Here is a 21970-nt window from a genome sequence, read left to right on the forward strand (position 1 = left end):
AAAAGCATTTTCCCTAAGGGAAGGGAATAAGGCAAGAATGTCTGCTTTTACCACTTGTATTCAACATAGTATTGGAAGTCCTAGACACAGTGATCAGGCCAAGAAGAAATAAAAGGCATCTAAATTGTAAAGGAGGAAGTAAAACTGTCATTATTTGCAGGTTACATGATATTATACATAGAAAGCCCTAAAGAAAACAAAAAATCTACTAGATTTAATCAATAAATTCAGCAAAGTAGTGGGATACAAAATTAGTATTTAGAAATTGGTGGCATTTTTATACACCAATAATAAACAATCAGAAACAGAAATTTAAGAAGATAATCCCATTTACCATTGCAATAAAAAAGAGATACTTAAGAATAAGAATAAACTAAGAAGGTAAAAGATCTGTACTCAGAAAATTTTAAGATACTGAATTTTAAGATACTTTACTGAAGAAAGAATAGGAAAATACAAATAAGTGGAAGCATATATTATATTTATGGTTAGGAAAAATTAAAATCATTAAATGGCCATACTGCCCAAAACAATCTACAGTTTCAATGCAATTCTTATTAAAATACCAATGGCATATCTCTGAATGTTTAAAACAAATATTCCAAAAATATATATGGAACCACAAAAGATCTCAAATAGCCTCAGCAATCTTGAGAAAGAGAAACAAAGTTATAGGTATCAAACTAAACTACAAGGCCATAATAGTCAAAACCATGTGGTATTGGCACAAGAACAGGCATATAGATCAATTAAACAAAACAGAGCAGAGAAATAAACTCACACTTTGTTCAATAAATATTTGACAAAGAAGGCAAAAACACACAAAGAGGAAAATACAGTCTCTTCAATAAAAGGTGTTGGGAAAACTGGACAGATACATGCAAAAAAAGAAAAAGAAACTATACTACCAACTAACACCACATACAAGAATAAACATAAAATGGATTAAATTCTTAAATGTAAGATTTGAAACCATAAACTCCTAGAAGAAAACATAGGTAGTAAAATTTCAGATATTTCTAGTAGCAATATTTTTGCTGATATCACTTCAGGCAAGGCAAACAAGGAAAAAATAAATTGGACTACATCAAATTCAAACATTTTTCCCATAGGAAAACAAACCATCAACAAAATGAAAAGGAAACCTGCTGAATGGAAGAACATATTTGTCAATGATATATTGGATAAAGTGTTGGTTTCCAAATATATAAAGAACTTATTCTACTCAACACAAAGACAAACAACAAAAGACAAAGACAATTAAAAAATGGGCATCCCAGGCCAGGTAGCTCAGTTGGTTGCAGTATTGTCCCATACGCCAAAAGGCTGCAGTTTCAATTGATAGAAGGGGTATATATGGGAGGCAACCAATTGATGACTCTCTCTCACATCAATTTCTCCTTCTCTCTTTCTTCCCCTCCCTTCCTCTCTCTTTGAAATCAATAAACATATCCTTGTTTGGTAAGATTTTAAAAAAATTTCTTCTCTTTAAAAATAAATGAGCAAAGGACCTGAATAGAGGATATACACATGTTCAAAAGACATGAAAAAATGCTTAATGTCACTAATCATCAGAGAGATGAAAATTAAAACTACAGTGAGATACCACTTCACACCTGTAAGAATGGCCATCACAAATAAATCAACAAACAACAAGTGCTAGCGAGGATGTGGAAAAAAGGGAACCCTTGTGCACTGTTTGTGGGAATGCAGACTGGTGCAGCCACTGTGGAAAACAGTTTGGAGTTTCCTTAAAGCATTAAAAATGGAACTGCTTTTTGATTCAGTGATCCCACTCCTTGAATATATCCAAAGAAACCAAAATGTAATCCAAGAGACTATATGCATCCCTATGTTCATTGCAGTTTTACTTACAATAACCAAGATTTGGAAGCAGCCCAAGTGCCTATCAGTCCAAGAGTGGATAAAAAAAAGCTGTCGCACATTTGCACAATGGAATATTATATGACCATAAAAAGAGAAATCTTACCTTTTGTGACAGCATGGATGGACCTGGAGATTATTATACTAAATGAAATAAGCCAGTCAGAAAAAGAAATACCATATGATCTCACTTGTATGTGGAATCTAATAAACATAATTAACTGACAAACAGAATAAGAACAGAGGCATGGATACATGGAACAGACTGACAGGTGTCAGAGGGGAGGTGAGTTGGAGTCTGAAAGAAGATCGAGAAATAAAAACACATACATAACACATAGACACAGACATCAGTGTGGTAATAGCCAGAGGAAAGTGGAGCTGGGGATAGGCAGGGGGCTGGGGGGAAAATGGGTACAGAAAGACTTTCCTTGGGGTGGTAGGCACATGATGCAGCGTGCAGATGATGTTTCGTTGAATTATGTACTTGAAACCTGTATGATTTTCTGAACTAATATGACCCCAATAAATTCAAAGAAAATGAAATTTGAAGTGCAGTTTCTATAAACTAAATCGCCAAATCGAGAGCAAATAATTAACAGGACACCTTTTCCCTAAAATAATTACTATGGGCATAATGTTTTAATATGAAGATTAATAATTTTTTGTGTACAAATATTGATTTTTCATCTTTTCACCATGCTATGGACTAAATATTTGAGTCTTTGCTAACTTCATATGTTGAGATCCTAACCCCCATTGTGATTGAATTAGGTTGGGAGGTATTTAGGTCGAGAGTGGAACCCTTACAATTGGAATTAGTGTCCTTATTAAAAGGCCCCAGAAAAGTTCCTCAATCCTTCTACCATGTGAGATCACAGTGAGAAAATAGACACCTATGGGGAAGTAGGTTCTCAGAAGACACCAAAGCTGCTGGCACCATGATCTCAGACTTCTCAGCCTTCGGAATTGTGAGAAATAAATTTCTACTGTTTAAAGCCACCTAGCTAATGATAGCCTGTTATATTAGTCTGAATTGACCCAGAAACACCAAAAAAATCACCAATACTGAACTCCATTCAAATTAAACAAGAAATGTCCATGTCAGTTCTTTTCAAAATTTTTTTTTCAAGAAAATGAATGTGACTACAGCTGAGCTTGCAGGATTTCTGGACAATCAAAATAGTAACTAAATTTAAGCCTCAGGTTAATTCAGCATAAAAGAAATATGTTGGGGCATTTAGTTAGTTTACAAAATGCTATCATAGGTCTTAAGGGCAAGGTGGTAGATATGACTGACATTCTTAAAGTTAGTTCTTCTGTGTGCACAGGGTTTTGAGGACTCTCTTTTGCTCTTGTTCAGTTGTTTGCACTGGGTAGTTTCTCTGTTGTTTAGTTGTATTTCCAGATAGGTCTTGGGTTGAGGTTTGTGTAGCTTCTACTTGCTTTTTCACCTTCTTCTGTTGGTATCTGTTGGTAGTTCCTTTGTTGTTGGGTTTCCTCATCCAGTGGGTATCCTGGTGTTCACCATTCCACCTACTCTTTTTTTGTGTGTGATCAGTTGGAGGGGACAGCAAAATGGTTTATAACAGCAGGAGAGTATTCTATAATTTTTGCAGTAGCAGCTGGTAGAGAAGAGATAGGAGATCCTTTGGTATGTATAGTGATAACCATAATCTTCAACTCAACTAGCCACTTTTTGGAAAAGATGGAAAGAAGATAAGGCTCTTGTTGGGGAGGAAAGGTTTGTGAATTGGATCTAGAAAGCAGTGAGGTTGTGGGAGGACAGATTCTGAGGTAAGGTGAGAATAAAGGATGGCAAATAGGTGTAGTGTGAGAGAGAATAGAGTTAACCACTTCAGTATTATAGTTCAGGCAACAGTGAAGTGGGCTAAGATCTAGGGGGGGTGTATTGTGTAGCATTTACTATAGTATGTAACAACTATAATTTACAATAATATTAGAGCAACAATCATATGAAAGAATCTATGACATGCCAAGATTAGGGAGTATTGGATCTTTAATAGTGTGCTAACTGGGCAAGGGGAAGTAAAGGACATTAAATTAGCAATACACTATGAATGAGGGGAAAGGGGAAACCTGTCAAATAATACAATACATGCAGCCAAGGCAAAGAAGACTATACAGAAAGAGGAGGAATACAAAGATACTATTAAAATAAAAGATGTAAAATAATAAAAATAATGAACAATAATAATAATACAAATATGCAGTAATTTGTAGTTTCTCTGCTATAGCAAAGTGAATTTTGTCTCTCTGTCTCTACTGTTGGTATGCCCCCTCTTTGGGTCCAACTATGGTCTTTTGCAGTTCCAAGTTTTTTGTCTCACTTGGTGGGGGGTGGGAAGGCAGCAGAAGGGAGGAAAAAGTGGTAAGTTTGAAAAGAAAGGAAGAAGGAATAAAACAAGAAAGAAGGAAAGAAAAGAAAAAGGTATTGAAAGATAAAACAATAATAAGGTTAAAAAATAAAAGATTACTTAAAACAAACAAAAAACACCTCTTGTTGGTTTCCAGCTGGCCAAACTGGTTTTTCTGGTCTCAGTGGCTGAAGCAGGCTGAGGGGCGATTGGTGTGGTGTTTCTCCCTTCTTGGTGTGCTCAGCCAGTCTCACAAGCACTCTCTCAAGATCCAGACCAGTGCCTCTCCCCAGCACCCCACCGAGGGAATCCAGGTCCATCTTTAGAGCACTCTTTCCCTGGGAGTCACTGCCATGGGCTGGGGTGCAGACGTGCCCATGCCTGGCCAGACTTCCCTGGTCCCACAGGCTTGGGTGTGAACCTTTCCCAGTGCTACAGGGGAATGTAAGGGTGACTCTCAATTCTCCCAAGCTGGCGACCACAGACTCCATGGGTGATCAAGGTCCCCTTGTTTGCTTCCTTGTACCCATTCCTCTCTCTGACAATTCAACTAAACAGTTCTCTCCCAGGATTTTTCAAACTGCACCTGGCCAGGTAGGGAAGGAGCTGATGACCCGGCTCTCTTCCAAGGACCTTGCTGCCAGCCCTTGGCTCCCAAAGAGTCCGTGGCAGACCTGGCATGGGCCCCTGGCACTTGGCACAGAGGAGGCAGCAGCCTTGGCCACTGGTCCCTTGGACCTTATTGACCACTACAGTTTCTGGACTCCTATTTTCCTATATGCTGGGGCACTGTTGGCTATTTGCTGTGTTCCTCCACAGATTGGCCAGGTTTTTCTCCCATGCATGGGGAGAGGCGGAATCCTCTCCTTCCTACTCTGCTGCCATCTTCTTCCGACATTCTTAAGAGAGCTGCTCAATATAACATTTTAAGAATCAATTCCCACTCCACTTGAAACAATCATATTACCTAAAAATGGGGATAATCCATTCATTGATTCACTCATTTACATATAGTAAGCTCAGTAATGAGCTAAATGATGGGAAAAAAAGATGAAAAATAAGATTTTCAATTGCTGGTCTAGCATATAAGAAACTTGGATGTCATACCTCATCCCAATAAGTAAAAAGCTGAGCGAACTGAAAAAAATAAAATAAAATGCTACTTAGACCTGTTAGAGAGTCATAGGGCAAAAAGCTGCCACCAAAAAGAAAGAGTTAAGTGAATACAGAGAATCACAACTTACTACAGCAGAAACTCATGACAAGAAACCTCTTAAACTTCAACTTACTAATTATTGGAAGCTCAATATAGACAAGTCTGAAGAGGAAAAAACTCCAGGGAGACCACTCATGGTGAGGGGCACACTTTTGTGAGTATTGCCTCCAGGAGTACCACCAGTTTTATTACATCACAATGGAGAACACAGAAAAATTGCCTTGTGCATCCAGCACAAGGTGGAAGAAAGCAACAGATTTGCAATACCTGGAGAGTACTCTGTTCTTCTCGAGGACTCCCTCAAGAGACTATTTTACCAGAACGTAAACTACTGTTTTACTTTTTTTATTAGGCTGTCAGTAGTTTAGGGAAGGAAAACACCCAACTCTAGCCTACACTAGCCATCCTATTACCATATTTTGGGGACTATAAGACACCCCCCAAATTTGGGAGGAAAAAAGGGGTGCATCTTATAGTCTAAATGTAGCTTTACATTTACATTGGTGAAATATTATGTTATTTATGTTATTAAATATTTGCCACATTTTTTGCTTCAAAATTTGAGAACCATTTGTGTGGTTCACTGCTCAAGGAGACAGGATCACTGAAGGACTGAGACCTAATCATAGAACTATAGAACACTACCCTTTCCCCCAAACTAATGCCACTAAAAGTGTAATTATTAGAGCTCCTGTATCCAGTACATTGTATACACTTAAAAAAAAGATTTTTTAAATTTATTTATTTTTAGAGAGGGAGGAAGGGAGGGAGAAAAAGAAGGAGAGAAACATCAGTGTGTGGTTGCTTCTCACGCTACCCCAACTGTGGACCTGGACCCCAAACCAGGCATGTGCCCTGACTGGGAATCCAACCAGCAACACTTTGGTTCGCAGGCTGTCACTCAATCCACTGAGCCACACCAGCCAGGGCCACTGTATACACTTTTCAACACAAAATTGCAAGGCATACTAAAATAAAAAAATACAGTTGGAAGAGATTGAGCAGGTTTCAGAACCAGAGTAAGATATGCCAGAAATGCTGAATTTATCACTGTGGGAATACAAAAAACTATGAATAATATGCTAAGGTATCTAATGGAAAATATGTGAGAACAGATGGATAAAGTAAATGGAGAGATGGAAATTCTAATAAGGAATCAAAAATAAATGCTAGAGATTTAAAAAAAAAAAAGCACTGTCAGAGTAATGAAGAATGCCTTTGGCGGGCTTATTAGTAGATTGAACATGGCTGAGGAGAGAATCTTGGCCCTCAAAGAAACCTCCAAACCAACAAAGATAAAAATGACTGAAAAAATAACATATCTAAGAACTCTGAGATAGCACAAAAGGCATAAGAATGCTATAATGGGAATACCAGAAGGAGAAGAAAGAAACAAAAGAAATATTGAAGAAGTAATGACTGACAACTTCCTCAAATTAATTTTAAAAAACTAAACCATAGGTCCAAGAAGCTCAGATAACATAGCAAGAAAATACATGTAGGCATATCTTATTTAAAGTAAAGGAAATAAGAGAGAAGGAGAAAATCTTAAAGAAACCAGTGAGAAAATCACCTTACCAATAGAGGAATAAAGCTAAGAATTAAATGAAACCACTCTCAACAACACACAAAGCCTAGAGTGAGTAGAAGGACGGAAATAATCAACATCAGAGCAGAATTAAACAACATACAGGCTAAAAGAACATTTCAAAATACCAGTAAATCCAGGAGCTGGTTCTTTGACAATATAAACAAAATCAGCAAGCCTTTAATCAGATTCATCAAGAAAAAAAAGGGAGAAGACCCAAATAAAAAAATCAGAAATGGAATAGGAAAAATTACAACTGATACCACAGAAATATAAAGGACTTTAAGAAATTACTATGAAGAACTATATGCCAAGAAATTTGAAAAGCTAGGTGAAATGGACGAATTTCTACGAAAATATAATCTTCCAAAACTGAATGAAGAAGAAGCAGAAAGCCTGAACAGACCGATTAACAGCTGGTGAAACTGAAGCAGTAATCAAAAAACTCCCCTCACACAAAAGACCTGGGCCAGACAGTTCCACAGGATAATTTTACAAAATATTTAAAGAAAAGCTAACCCTTATCCTTATCAGACTATTCTAAAAAACCTAAGAAGAGGGAAAACTCCTCAACTCTTTTTATGAGGCCAGAATCATCCTAATCCCAAAACCAGACAAAGACACAACAAAGAAAAAAAACTACAGGCCAATATTGCTGATGAACATAGATGTTAAAATCCTCAACAAAATGTTAGTAAGTTGCATCCAGCAATACATTAAAAAGATCCTGTTCCAGGATCAAGTGGGATTTACCCTTGGGTGCAAGGAAAATACAATGTTTGCAAATCAGTAAATGTAATACATCACATAAAGAACAGGAAAGACAAAAATCACATGACCATATCAATAGATGCAGAAGGTAAGGCATACTTATGCCATTTGATAAGGTACAACACCAATTAATGATAAAAACACTCAGCAGAGTGGGAATAGAGGGAGCATACTTCAACATAACAAAAGCCATATACAAAAAACCTGCAGTCAACATCATACTTATCGTACAAAAACTAAAAACTTTCCCACTAAGATCAGGAGCAAGACAAGGATGCCTGCTTTCACCACTTGTATTCAACATAGTATTGGAAGTTCTAGCCACAGTGTTCAGACCAAGAAGAAATAAAAGACATCCAAATTGTAAAGGAAGAAGTAAAACTGTCATTGTTTGCAGGTGATATGATTAGTGCACATAGAAAACCCTACAGACTCCACCAAAAACTACTCACCCTAATAAGTGAATCTGACAAAATCAGTGGATACAAAGTCAATATTCAGAAATCAAAAGCATTGTTGTACACATACAATAAAATATTAGAAACAGAAATTAAAATAAAAAATCTCATTTGCTATAGCAACAAGAAAAATAAAGTACCTTGGAATAAACCTAATCAAGGAGATAAAAGACCTTTATCTTTGTGTAGAAAACTACACAACTCTGAATAAAGAAATTAAGGAAGACACAAACAAATGTAAGTGTTACCACATTCTTGGATTGGAAGAATTAACATCATCAAAATATTTATACTATCCAAAGCAATTTATACATTCAATGAAATCCCTATTAAAATACCAATGACATATATCACATATATAGAACAAACATTTCAAAAATTTATATGGAACCATAAACAACCCTGAATAGTCTCAGCAATTTTGAGAAATTTTGAGAAATTAGGAGGGATCACTATACCTGACATCAAACTACATTACAAGGCCACTGAAATCAAAACAGTCTGGTACTGGCATAAGAACAGACACATATATAAATAGAACAGAATAGAGAGCTGAGAAATAAACCCAAGTCTATATTGTCAATTAATATTTGACAAAATGGACAGAAGCATAAAATGGAGTCTCTTCAACAAATGGTGTTGGGAGACCTGGACAGCTACATGCAAAATCATAAAACTCAATCACCAACAACACCATGCACAAAAATAAATTCAAGGTGGATAAAAGACTTAAATATGAGTTGTGATAACATAAAAGTCCTTCAGAAGAACATATACAGGAAAAATTCAAATATTCCATGCAGCAATATTTTCACCAATATGTCCCCTAGAGCAAGGGACCTAAAGGACAGAATAAACAAATGGGACTCAATCAAATAAAAAGCTTCTGCATGGCTGAAGAAAACATCAGCAAAATGAAAAGGGAACCAACCACGCGGGAAAATATATTTGCAAATGACATCTTGGACAGGGGTTTGATTTCCAAAATACATAAAGAGCTCACACAACTCCACTCTAAGACAAACAATCCAGCTAAAAAATGAACAAAGGACCTGAACAGGCACTTCTCCAAGGAAGACATACAGAGGGCCCAGAGATATTGAAAGGATGTTCAACGTCAATAGCCATCAGAGAGATGCAAATTAAAACCACAATGAGATACCACTTCACACTGGTCATAGTGACCATCATAAACAGATCAACAAACAATGAGTGCTGGTGAGATTGTGGAGAATGTGAACCCTAGCACGTTGTTGGTGGAAATTCAGACTGGTACAGTCACTGTGAAAAACAGTATAGAATTTCCTCAAAAAACTAAAAATGGAACTGCCTTTGACCCAGCAATTCCACTGCTGGGATTTTGAGGAACAAGTATGAAAGACACAGAGATGAGGACTGGGGGGGTGGAAATGGGAGGGAGGGGGGAGACCGGGCGGGGGGTGCGGTGGGATGGGAGAAATAGATAAAAAAAATGTACTTGAAAAGTAACTAAATAAAATTTAATATTAAAAAAAATAATAATTAAAATTTTATTTACTTAAAAAAAAAAGAATCCTGAAACACCAATTCAAAAGAACCTATGTACCCCAATGTTCATATCCTCACAATTTACAATAGCCAAGTTTTGGAAGCAACTTAGATACCTATCAGTAAATGAGTGGATCAAAAAACTATGGTACATTTACACAATGGAATACTATGCAACAAAAAGCAAGAAGAAACTCCTACCCTTCCCAACAGCATGGATGGAACTGGAGAGCATTATGCTAAATGAAGTAAGCCAGGTAGTAAAAGACAAATACCATATGATTTCACCTATAGGTGGAACCTAATCAACAAAACAAACAAGCAAGCAAAATATAACCACAGACACTGAAATAAAGAACAAACTGACAGTAACCAGAAGTGTGGGGGAGAGGAGGGTAATGGGGGAAAGAAGGGAAAGTGTTGTTAAGGAACCTGTATAAAGGGCCCATTGACAAAGCGAAAGAAGGAAAGGATTGGAGGTGGGAGGTAAGGATAGGTTGAGGGGGAAACTGGTGGTGGAAAAATGGAGACAACTGTACATGAGCAACAATTATAAATACATACATACATACATAGAAAAATATAAATCCAACCAATCTTCAGAAAACATTCAAGCAAAAAGAGAATGGAGTGAAATATTTAGTGTTGAGAGAAAACAACCCACTGAACTAGAATTTAGTACCCTGTGAAATTATACTTCAAATGTAAAGGAGAAATAAAACTTTCTCAAACAAATATTGAGAGAGTTTGATGCCAGTATACCAGCTTTGCAAAAAGTGTTTCATAAAGTTCTTTAAAGAAAAGAAAAATATGTCAGAAACTTAGATTTACATTAAAAAGGAAGAGCATGAGAGAATAAATAAATGAAGGTAAAAATTTAAAATTATTTTTATTATTTTAATTGATTTAAATTGATCAAATAGATAACGGTTTGTTTAAATAATAATATTAACAATATATTTAATTATGTATGTTTGTAGTATATATGCTTCTGCCCGAGTGTCATTAATGGCAGCAAATTATAAGGAACAAGAGGGAGGAAATGGGAATATTGTTATAATAACATACCTGTACTAACGGTGAAGTATTATACTATTATGTTATTTAAATGTGACATGAATTAGCTAAAAGTATATATTGAAAATTCTAGGTCAACCACATAGAGGCGAAAAACTTTTTAAGGAGGCATAGACTGACACAACTCCAAAGAGAAATAGATAAATACACTTTACAATTAGGGAGGTCAATATGCTATCAACAAGGGACAGATACAGCAGTAAGAAAGCCAGCGAGGATACAATTAAACTCTATGGGACCATCAGTCAACTAAATATAATTGATATGTATCAACTACTTCATCCAATAGCAGCAAAATATACATTATTCTCAAGCTCGCACCATACATTACCCAAAATAAATCACATTATGGGCCATAAAAGATGCCTCAACAAACAAAAGTAGAAATCTTACAATGTGTGCTATCAGACCTCAGAATATTTTAAACTAGGAATCAGTAACAGAAAGACAGCTGTAAAATCTCAAAATACTGGGAAATTAAACAACTGGGTCAAAAGAGAAAACTCAGGAAAAAATTTTAAATATTTTAAACAAGTAACAATTAAAATACAATTTTTTCAAAATGTGTGGTATGAAGCAAAAACAGTACAGAGGGAAGTTTATAGCATTAAATATATACATATAGAAAAAGAAGAGATATATAAAATCAATATTCTAATCTGTCATAGAAAACTAGAAGAATAAGAGCAAATTAAATTGAACAAAGACAATAAATAATAAAATTAAAGCAGAATCAACTAATTTAATGGGAAACAAGAAATCATTAGAGAAAATTAAGAAAACAAAAGTTGATGCTTTGAAAAGATCAATATAATCTATCATTTCTAGTCATGTTATTCAAGAAAATAAGAGAGATTGCCACAAATTACTAATATAAAAAATGAAAGAGGTAACATAATTATATATCCCATGTTTAAGAGAATAATAAAGGAATACCTATGACCAACTCTATGGCCAGTTGGAACTCTGGCAGATAGTTCCAGGATGCAAAATCTAAAACATAATAATTTAGATTTATTTCATGGCTTCTTTAGTTAGTAACTTAGCAATCAATTAGACACTCTGCAAGTAGAATCATATTTAACTTAACCTATTATATAGACTCAGGACTCTGCAAACTAAATTTCATATGGATCAAATAATGACTCCGTATAATAATAATTTAAATACGTATGTTCAATATAAATCCTAGTCAACAATAATGGTGTTATGAATGGGTTCTGTGAACACATCACTCCAGGCTACTGAGATTTACTTACTGACCCCAGGTCCAACAAAACAAGTAATGTTGAAATCTCACCCTCTGGCCAGGACTTATTGAGAAGGAAATGTTCTCCAATATGGCATTCCCATTGTCTGTATATTTTGCTATGAGGTTTTTGACGGTCATTTGGCCCCCTAAGGGCCAGAGGTCATCTTTCTTCACGTGCTGATTCTCAATAATCATAACTTTCGTGAGCTGGTCATCCTCAGATGGTTTGATCAACTTGGTAGATTTACTTTGTTCTGTTGGCATGTCTATAAACTTAAAGACTCGGCTCACAGACCGCATCTGAAATGAAAATAACAATATTTTATTTTTGTTTGTTTTAGAGCTGTGGACAATGTCATAATTAGTTTGATGTTTCCTAAATAATAACTTGTAGGATGTAATACTTATTCATCTCTTGCTTATTTATCATAAGGTTTGTCAATGAAATCACAGGAAATTGGATATAATTAAAAGACTAACCAAAGAGATTGAACTAAGAATTACTTATTGCTGTGAATAATGTGCACCCACATTTTTGTGCACATTATTCATGGGATTATTATACCCATGGTATATAATCATTATACCCATGTATAATGTGCATCCTTATTTTTCCCTCAAAATTTTAGGCAAAAAGTGCACATTGTATACAGCAAAGTACAGTATATAAATGGGCTTTGGATAGACCTATTTATTTTTGTGATCACTTAATTCTCAGTTATGCAAGCTACATATTAGTAGCCAAATTATACTCAAAGGATTAGATGATGACAAGGGGAAACGTTTTTATACTATGAGCAGCATTGAACAATGTTGTATGACTGGTATAATAAAATGTTGTATACCTCAAAACCACCATGGAAGATTCTTGCCTTTCTCTTGAATTGCTTTAATAACTCTCTACAATTCTATCTGTCAGTTGGGTGGTAAGTAAACTCGATGTTTAGTAAATATTGAATAATTTTACAATATTCTTCAAATAAATTTAAGTCATTGGCATACATCTGTGGTTAAATAATTACATTTAATCATTTTAAAGATCAATTTCCATTGCTGAGCAAAACATGACTGTGTACAAGGGTTGTATTTGAAATTAAATAGGCATATGCTTTACAAATTTATTCATATAACACTTAACAACATATATCTTTAATGTAGATAAAAATAAAAGAGTTCAACTATGAATAATTATGATTTATTAGAATTTGAAATATAATTTTTTAAATACTGTGGCATAAAAAAGGCACCCAATAATTTTTGAAAAATTAATTATTTAATTAAGGACTAAATATGTAAATGATTAAATATACTGATATATGAATAAATAAATTAATAAGACAAAAGAATTACAGCTTTTGAATTCATCCAATTTCTAATTTCAAAAGATTTTATCCTTAATCCTGTGACTTGGTCTTTCACAAGAATTAATAGTTTACTGGATAGAAATTTACTGCTTTTTCTTGCCTTAAAAGTAACTGTTGCTTCTAACTTTACGCAGTCAAAAATTTATCCTTCTCCTTTACAGTGGTAATGTCTTATTTTATAGTTAAGATTTAGATTATTAGAAACATGTTTGCAAAAAATGTTGGAAGAAATGCATTTGCAGCATTTTCTTGTATTATTTCTATTTTTCATTGTCAAAATTGACTAAGAAAAATTCTTTATCTATGAAATGACTGGCACAGGAGGTTGAAGAATTTAGATACTGATCCTTAATGGAACATTAAAAGTTCCAGCTCAGCACCTCTGATTGTATTGTCTGTTTATACATGCCATTGATCAAGACTGTTATTTGTGAAGTTCTTTCTTTTACCTAGTAATTCTGTGCTTCAATTTCCTTCATCTTAGAATTATCTTCAACAATTGTTTAAGATTCTTGAAGAAAATCCTTTTAAGCCAAACCCACTGTTAATGACAGCAGAAAGTACCCAAAGCTCACATCCATCTTACAATTCTAGGGGATGTGAGAGGAAATTCATCATTATTGCTCCCACATGTAATATTTTAAATTTACAAGTTATGGGTGACTTTCAATGGTTGTTAAATGCTAATTCAGTTACTTTTATTAACTTTGAATTAAAATATACTCTTGCATTTCACTGTCATTAATATTCACAGGAAGCTGCTACTCTATTTAAGGTTTGGAAGATGAATGAGAATTGTAACTACCACTGAGATGGAACCACCAGAAAAGTAGATCAAATGCATTTCATATATCTTATTGTATTTATGCTGCATAAGAATAAGATCACTCTCTTGAAATGAGAAATGTAGTTGAGACTGTTGACATTTCTGCATGTCAGTGCTATGAAGAATTCCAAATGTGTCTTTGTTAAGTGCTTTAAAATGTCAAAAAAGACAGTATATAGCAAAATCCCTTATTTTTAACACTTCTGCACAATCAATAAAACATTTAAGTAATGCTTATCTAAACAACTCAAGATTATGTGCAATGTTATTACAAGATAACATCCAAAATTACTATTTTGGCAGCACTGAAATGCAATATGTAATATTTTCTTTAAGAATTTGAGTTTGAGCATAGCAAATTACATTCTCTATTAGCAAGGCTCACCTCTGAAGAGTAAATCCGTAACTTCTAATGTGTAATGTGGCAAAGAGAACATATTTGTCAAATTTAGAAAATATAATTTTCAAATTGACATCTTTCATACAGTTTAGTTGCTTAAAGTAGCCTTAGGACAGACTATTATAGTTACCCACAACACAACCTGGTTGCCCTGACCTGATCAAGAACAAGTCTATCTTAACAACAGGCACTCACCTACAGCATATGAGCAAACATTCATTCAATTCAATGGGTTAGAACATTTTCTGAAGGGAAGAAAAGGTGGCAAGGGCAGACATCTGCATTATGGTCAGCTTTGCAGCCTCCGAAATACCATTACTGAATAGATAATGTGGCCAGACAATATAATTATGAACTAATGCTTTGTACCTCACAGGGTCTCCAGTTTTCACCTCTACTTTCAAGTACCTTTTGAAGGAGAAGCCACATGAGAACCAGAGCACAGAAAATTAATTCTGGTCTTTCAAGTTTCAAAAAATGGCTTTTAGAGTCATAGATTGATAGTTTGAAAAATTAAAGCTACATAAACATTGGCTTTTTAGCTTCAAAAGCCAAAACATGAAGAACTGGAAGCACGGTGTTTACACAGAAACAATAGACACAGATGAGCTTCTATGTAAGAGAAACAGCTCCTTTTCTCACTCTACAATCTGATTCATGCATGCAGTAGCAAGAGGGCTGAAAAAGGAGTTCTGCCTTGCAACCGAACTGTGTTTTCATCCTCAAGCAGATTTTGGGGGTCTTAGAAAATAGGAGGTCTTTGCCTAAATCCAGGAAACAGGCTTTCCAGTGCCTGGCTTGGCATGGCAGCCATGGAATAGACATGGTTGCTTGGCATGTCTAGACACAGATGACAGCTTCTGATTTCCTGGTGTCTCCAGCACGGTGCTGAAGGGAAACCAATGAAGGGGCAGACTCTGTCTGGCCCACTGACAGCAGAGTCTGTTTACATCACCCCCAGTTTTAGTGGTAACACTTAGATAATGAGAAGTAAACAATGAAGCCAAAAGAGACTCAGACACAGAGACATTGAACCCATTCTTTATGTGAAAAGGAAAATGACATAATCTGTACAAATTTCTATGAAATTGGAGTTTAGCAAAAACAAAGTGATTTTTGCTTGAGAATCATCTGCGTTAAATTTTTCATTTTATTATTGAAATTTGCTGTGCTCAAAAATTCTCTTGAATCAATCTTTAAAAGAGTCTCAATAATCTTTTTTAAAATAAATAATTTATTTATTTTTATTGATTATGCCATTACCGTTGTTCTATTCCCCCCTTCATTCCCCTCCACCCTGCACCTCCCCACCCCCACCATCCCCCCCTTTAGTTTATGACCATGTGTCTCAAGTTCTTTAGATTCTGTATTTCCCATACTATTCTTGCCCCCTCCCATCTATTTTCTATCTACTGTCTATGCTACTTATTTTCTGTACCTTCTCTCCCCTTCTCCTCCTCCCACTCCCCTGTTGCTAACCATCCTTGAGATCTTCATTTCTATGTTTCCACTCCTGATCTAGCTGTCCTTTTAGTTTGCTTTTGTTTTAGGTGTGGTTGTTAATAACTGTGAGTTTGTTGTCCTTTCACTGTTCATGTTTTTTTAACTTCTTTTTCTTAGATAAGTCCCTTTAACATTTCATATAATAAGGGCTTGGTGATGATGAACTCCTTGAATTTGATCTTATCTGAGAAGCACTTTATCTGTCCTTTCATTCTAAATGAAAGTTTTGCTGGATAGAGCAATCTTGGTTGTAGGTCCTTGGATTTCATGACTCTTTCCAGCCCCTTCTTGCCTGTAAGGTCTCTTTTGAGAAATCAGCTGACAATCTGATGGGGACTCCTTTGTAGGTGACTGTCCCCTTAGCTCTTGCTGCTTCTAGGATTCTCTCCTTCATTTTAATCTTGGCTAATGTAATGATGATGTGCCTTGGTATGTTCCTTCTTGGGTCCAACTTCTTTGGGACTCTCTGAGCTTCTGGGATTTCCTGGAAGTCTATTGCCTTTGCCAGATTGGGGAAATTCTCCTTTATTATTTGTTCAAATAAGTTTTCCACTGGTGGCTGCTCCTTTCCCCCTTCTGGTACCCCTATAATTCGGATGTTGGAGTGTTTAAAGATGTCCTGGAGGTTCCTAAGACTCTCCTCATTTCTTTGAATTCTTGTGTCTTCACTCTTTTCTGTTTGGCCATTATTTGCTTTCTTCTGGTCCACTCCATTGATTTGAGACCCAGTTTCCTTTTCATCGCTATTGACTTCCTGTGTAATTCCATTCATTTCAATTAGTTTTGCCTTCATATGTATATCTAATTTGTGGCTATAATCAACCAGTTCTGTGAGGATCCTGATCACCAGTGTTTTAAACTGTGCGTCTGAGAGTTTTGCTATTTCTTCATCGCTTAGATTTATAGGCTCTGGGGCTTTGAGATCTTCTTGAGCCATTTTTGTTCTGTTCACGCCCGTTAAGTAGGAGGAGGGTAGCCTTGGACTCCCAGGTCACTGGGTTGTGACGCTGTATGTGGGGGCGTAGTCAGAGCAGGGAAATGGCGGGGCCCTCTGCTGCCACTAGCCCCTGGGGCCTGCTGCGTCCCGTCCAATCACCCACTCCCTCACTTGTCTATCCACGCACGGATGCGAGACCACAGTCAGTCAACCCGCAGCCCTGCTCCCTCGCTGTTTCCCCATGGTCGCTCACTGAGTTGCCCACCAGGTCCAACCCTGCGCCTGGATTCCACGCGCCTGAGTCCATCTGATGGAGTTTTCCTGTGCAACCCTGCTCCTTCAGCTGCTGGTTTCGCCCCTCTTACTGGTCAGGCTGAAGAATTTGTTGTTATCAGACTTCCAAAAAGTTCAATTTTCTGTGTTCTGGCTGTGTTTTCTATTGCTAATATTTAGTTGTCTCTAAACGTGGTTGTGTGAGGAAGCACGGTGTCTCCACCTATGCCTCCATCTTGGCGGAAGTCCTCAATTATCTTTATAGTAACTTCTAAAGTTACTAATCTAAGCACAGGAGAACAAAGTCTTTTGGAGGTGTGATGGGTTTTAATTATTATTATTATTATGACTATTGGTGTTATTGTTGTTCAGTTATAGTGGTCATGCCTTTTTCCCCACTGCTCTCCCCTGCCCTGCACCCACCACTTCTACAGTGAATCCCCTCATTGTCCATATGCATGAGTCCTCTATTCCTGTTCCTTGGCTTGCCTCTTCTTCTTTCCCCCCATAATTCCCCTTCCCCTTCTCTTCTGATCACAGTGAGTTTGTTCATTATTTCCAAGTCTCTGGTTTTATTTTACTCATTTCTTTATTTTGTTAATTAGGTTCCACTTACAGGTGAGATCATGCAGTATTTGTCTTTCAACTCCTGACTTACATCACTTAGCATAATGCTCTCTAGTTACATCCATGCTTTCATGAAGGGTAGGAGCTCATTTTTTTTCTTTTTGCTGTGTAGTATTCCATTGTTTATAAGTACCACAATTTTTGATCCAATCATTTACTGATGGGCATTTTGGCTGTTTCTAGCACTTGGCTATTGCATATTGTGCTGCTATGAACATTGGGGTACATAGGTCCTTTTGAATGGATGTTTCCATATTCTTAGGGTATAATCCCAGCAGTGGACTCACTGGATCAAAAAGCAGTTCCATCTTTAGTTTTTTTAGGAAATTTCATACTATTTTTCACAGTGGCTGCACCAGTCTGCATTCCCACCAACTGTGTGCTAAGGTTTCCTTTTCTCCACAACCTCACTAGCACTTGTTTGGTGATTTATTATGATGGCCACCCTGATCACTGTGAGGTGATATCATATTGTGGTTTGAATATGCATCTCTCTAATGGCTAGTGGTGTTGAGCATTTTAATTGTGTCTCTGGGCCCTCCCCTCTGTATGTCCTCCTTGGAGAAGTGTCTATTCAAGTTCTTGGCCTACTTTTTAATTTAATTGTTTGTCTTCCTGTTATGGAGTCATATGAGTGATGATTCTAACAAAAAGATAGTTCCACAGCTTCATCTCAACCTTACTTTATAAGGAATGTGTTTAAGGGAAAAAGAAAATAACCTCTGATTTTCATTTTTACTGTTTGTTGACAAAGAGGGGAGAGAGGATTTGAAGACATTTTCTAGCATAAGTTATGAAGCCACATTTCCCTCCCTCACTAAATCATTCAAGTTCCCTTTATCCTTTTATTTGTTCATAAACCCGGACACCCCAAAAGCCATGGCAATAGAAAATTTACGATCCTGACATAAAGAATTTTCATAACTGGTTGTTATAGGAAGATTGCAAAAAATAAGTGTGGAGAAGCATCTGGAAAATTTATACAATATAAAAAACATCACACATTGCACAGAGGAATTTTCAAAATGTGAGGAATATAAAAGGAGGTATTAAAATATGTTAAATCATAGCTCCTTCCAAGTAAGCCTAAACTAACTGTCAGCACTCACTGACATACCTGACCCAAGACAGACTTAAGAGATAATGGTTACCATGAAAACAGGCTCTGCTTAAAATATATCCTTGAAACTCTGGTCTCTCTTTCTGTATCTATCATTTGTGCTCCTAGAGCACATACCATATTGCTATAATTTATTAACATTAACAGCATAAGTGAGTTATGGTGCACTATAAACTCTAACCTTTAGTAAATTATTATCACTTGCTAACTACACAAATGATTTATGTACTTCACCCTGTGGCAAATCACATGACAAGTCAGTGTCACTTTTTCTGACTGCAAGAAGCTATAGAGATTTTGTTCTTGATATAAAAGAAAGAAAATCCATTATAACTAATGACAAAAGACTTGTTCTAGGTAAACATGAGGTACCAAATATGTTGATGCCTATTTTCAATAATTAGGAGCTTTAGTAATCATGGTACTAAGTGTGCCAACAGGCAAAGGAAGACTCAAATGTGTTCAAAGGTGACATCACTCATTAAATCTACTATTTATATTAGAATTTACTTATGCTCTATCTTTTTTTTAAGCACATGACAGGCCATCGACAAGTGCTTGGTGAATGCAACTGGGTGTATGTGGTATCCATTAAAATATTTCAAAAAGAGTAGTCTAAAATGACATATCAACATATTTTGTCAAGGTTTTTACTATTTTAATAAATAGTGTAATATACTTCTCTAAGCGTCTTAATTGTGAAATGTTGTGGCTTCCCCATAGGCTCTCATTAAGCATCACCCTTTACAAGTCTTAGAAAAGACTTGCGGTCTGTCTAGAAAAAAGTCCAGCCATTGTTAATATAACAAGAATGGTTTGCCCAACATCAATGTGACCTGGCAGCCAAGAAGAGTGGACTGGAATGTGTATGTGTGAACAATGATGACTTCACTATGCTAGTCAGTGGGGGTGGTAGACATCGTTGAGTAATCATGTGTACTCTGGCCATCAAACTCAAAATGAAAGAGTGAGAAGAGCAACAAATCTGCATCAAATTTTGTGTTAAGCTTGAGAATTCTTCCATGAGAACTATTCAGATGATTCAGAAGGTTTTCAGGGTCAATGCAATAAGTGTGGTGCAAATAAAAGTGTGGCTTAAATACTGCAAAGATTGTTGAGAATTTGTTGAAAGTGACCCATGTTATGGAGGGCTTGCAACAAGCAGAACACCTGAGAAAGTTCAGAGTGTATGGGCTGCAATCAACAAAGATCAGCTACTGATGGTGCAAGAACTAGAAGCTGATCTGGGGATTCCCAAAACTACTGTGTCCAAGATTTTGATGCAGAATCTTGGCATGAAATGTGTCATGGCAAAGTTTGTTTCACAGCTTCTGCTACCAGAACAGAGGGAACATCATGTTGCACTTGCTAATGACTTGATTCAAACCACTAACAATGAACCTGACTTCTTCAAGCAGGTCATAACCAGAGATGAATCATGTATCTATAGCTATTTTCCAGAAACAAAGATCCAGTAGTCCCCATGGAAGTTACCTGGTTCTCCATACCTGAAGAAGGCACAGAAAAGTAGCAGCAAAATCAAGACCATGTGAACTGTGATTTTTGATTGGGAAGTTATTGTCCAGCACGAGTGTGCCCCTCCAGGACAATTAATGAAGAGTACTGCCTCAATGTTCTTCATTGGTTGAGAGATACAATACAGTGAAAACAGCCACAGCTATGAGCAAATGGTGACTGGCAGCTTCATCATGAAAACATACCTGCTCATACATCACATCTCTTGGAGAGTTTTTTGATGAAACATCAAATCACCCAGGTAGCTCAGGCCCACTATAGCCCAGATTTGGCACCCTGTGACTTCTGGTTTTCCCCGAAACTAAAATCATCTTTGAAAGGAAAGAGATTTCAGACTGTTGATGAGATATAGGAAAATACAGTGGGGCACTGATGGCGATTCCAACACAGGATTTTGCAAAGTGTTTGGAATAGTGAAAGAGATGTTGGGAAAACTGTGAGGTTCCAAGGTGCCTACTCTGAAGGGGACTGAGGTATCATTGTTCTATATACAATGTTTCTTGTATCTTGTATCATCTTCAATATATGTCTCTATTTTTCATAGTACATTGCTGGATACTTTCTGGACAGACCTCATATATAAAACAATTAGCCGATAGCCCATCAATGCCAAAGTAAGTTCTATACCATATACCAGATGTCAGCAAAACTGTAGCTCAATGGCCAAATCTAGCTATACCCATTTTTTTTACATTTGCTTTACCCTACAAAAGCAGGGTTGAGTAGTTGACATAGAAATTATATAGCCAGCAGAGCTAAAAATAGTTACTATCTGACTTTCTATAGAAAAATGCTTGCTGATCCCCTGACATAACACACACACACAAATCAGATATAAAACAAATCATAGGGATCATCTAATCCAGTGACTCAGAAATCTTGATATACTAAAATCATCTGAAACACTTTTTAAAAATATAGATATCATGCCCAGATACCATGTTCACAACCAATATAACTGATTTAATTGGCCTTAGAGGACCCTAGGTAATCTATAATTTTATAATTCCTCATGTGCTGACTGGATGACAACCTCTGATCTAATCCATTCCCTTCTTGTTACAAATGAGAACATCTAAACCCAGAAAGATAAAGGGACAGGCACAAAGCTCAACAAGTTTTCTAATCTTCTCAGCACTCTGGCAATGCTTTAGCATTCTCTAAGGGTGTCCTATAAATTCAGGACTCCCAAACATCAACTGGTTGACAGTTCTTTAATCAGCTCCAGTAATG

At 36.3% G+C, this 21970-nt stretch overlaps 1 protein-coding gene across 1 annotated transcript in view; it reads right to left on the reverse strand.

Moving 5' to 3' along the window:
- The window catches only part of CFTR (CF transmembrane conductance regulator), a 225855-nt gene that overhangs the window by 42290 nt on the left and 161595 nt on the right, over positions 1 to 21970 (reverse strand). The window contains exon 22 of the mRNA XM_053662935.1: positions 12200 to 12451. Within this exon, the coding sequence (XP_053518910.1) occupies positions 12200 to 12451 (252 nt within the window). The remainder of the gene's footprint in view (positions 1 to 12199; positions 12452 to 21970) is intronic.

Source organism: Artibeus jamaicensis, unplaced genomic scaffold (assembly GCF_021234435.1).
Source record: "Artibeus jamaicensis isolate MK-2021 breed Jamaican fruit bat unplaced genomic scaffold, CSHL_Jam_final contig_311, whole genome shotgun sequence".
NCBI classification, from domain to species: Eukaryota; Metazoa; Chordata; class Mammalia; order Chiroptera; family Phyllostomidae; genus Artibeus; species Artibeus jamaicensis.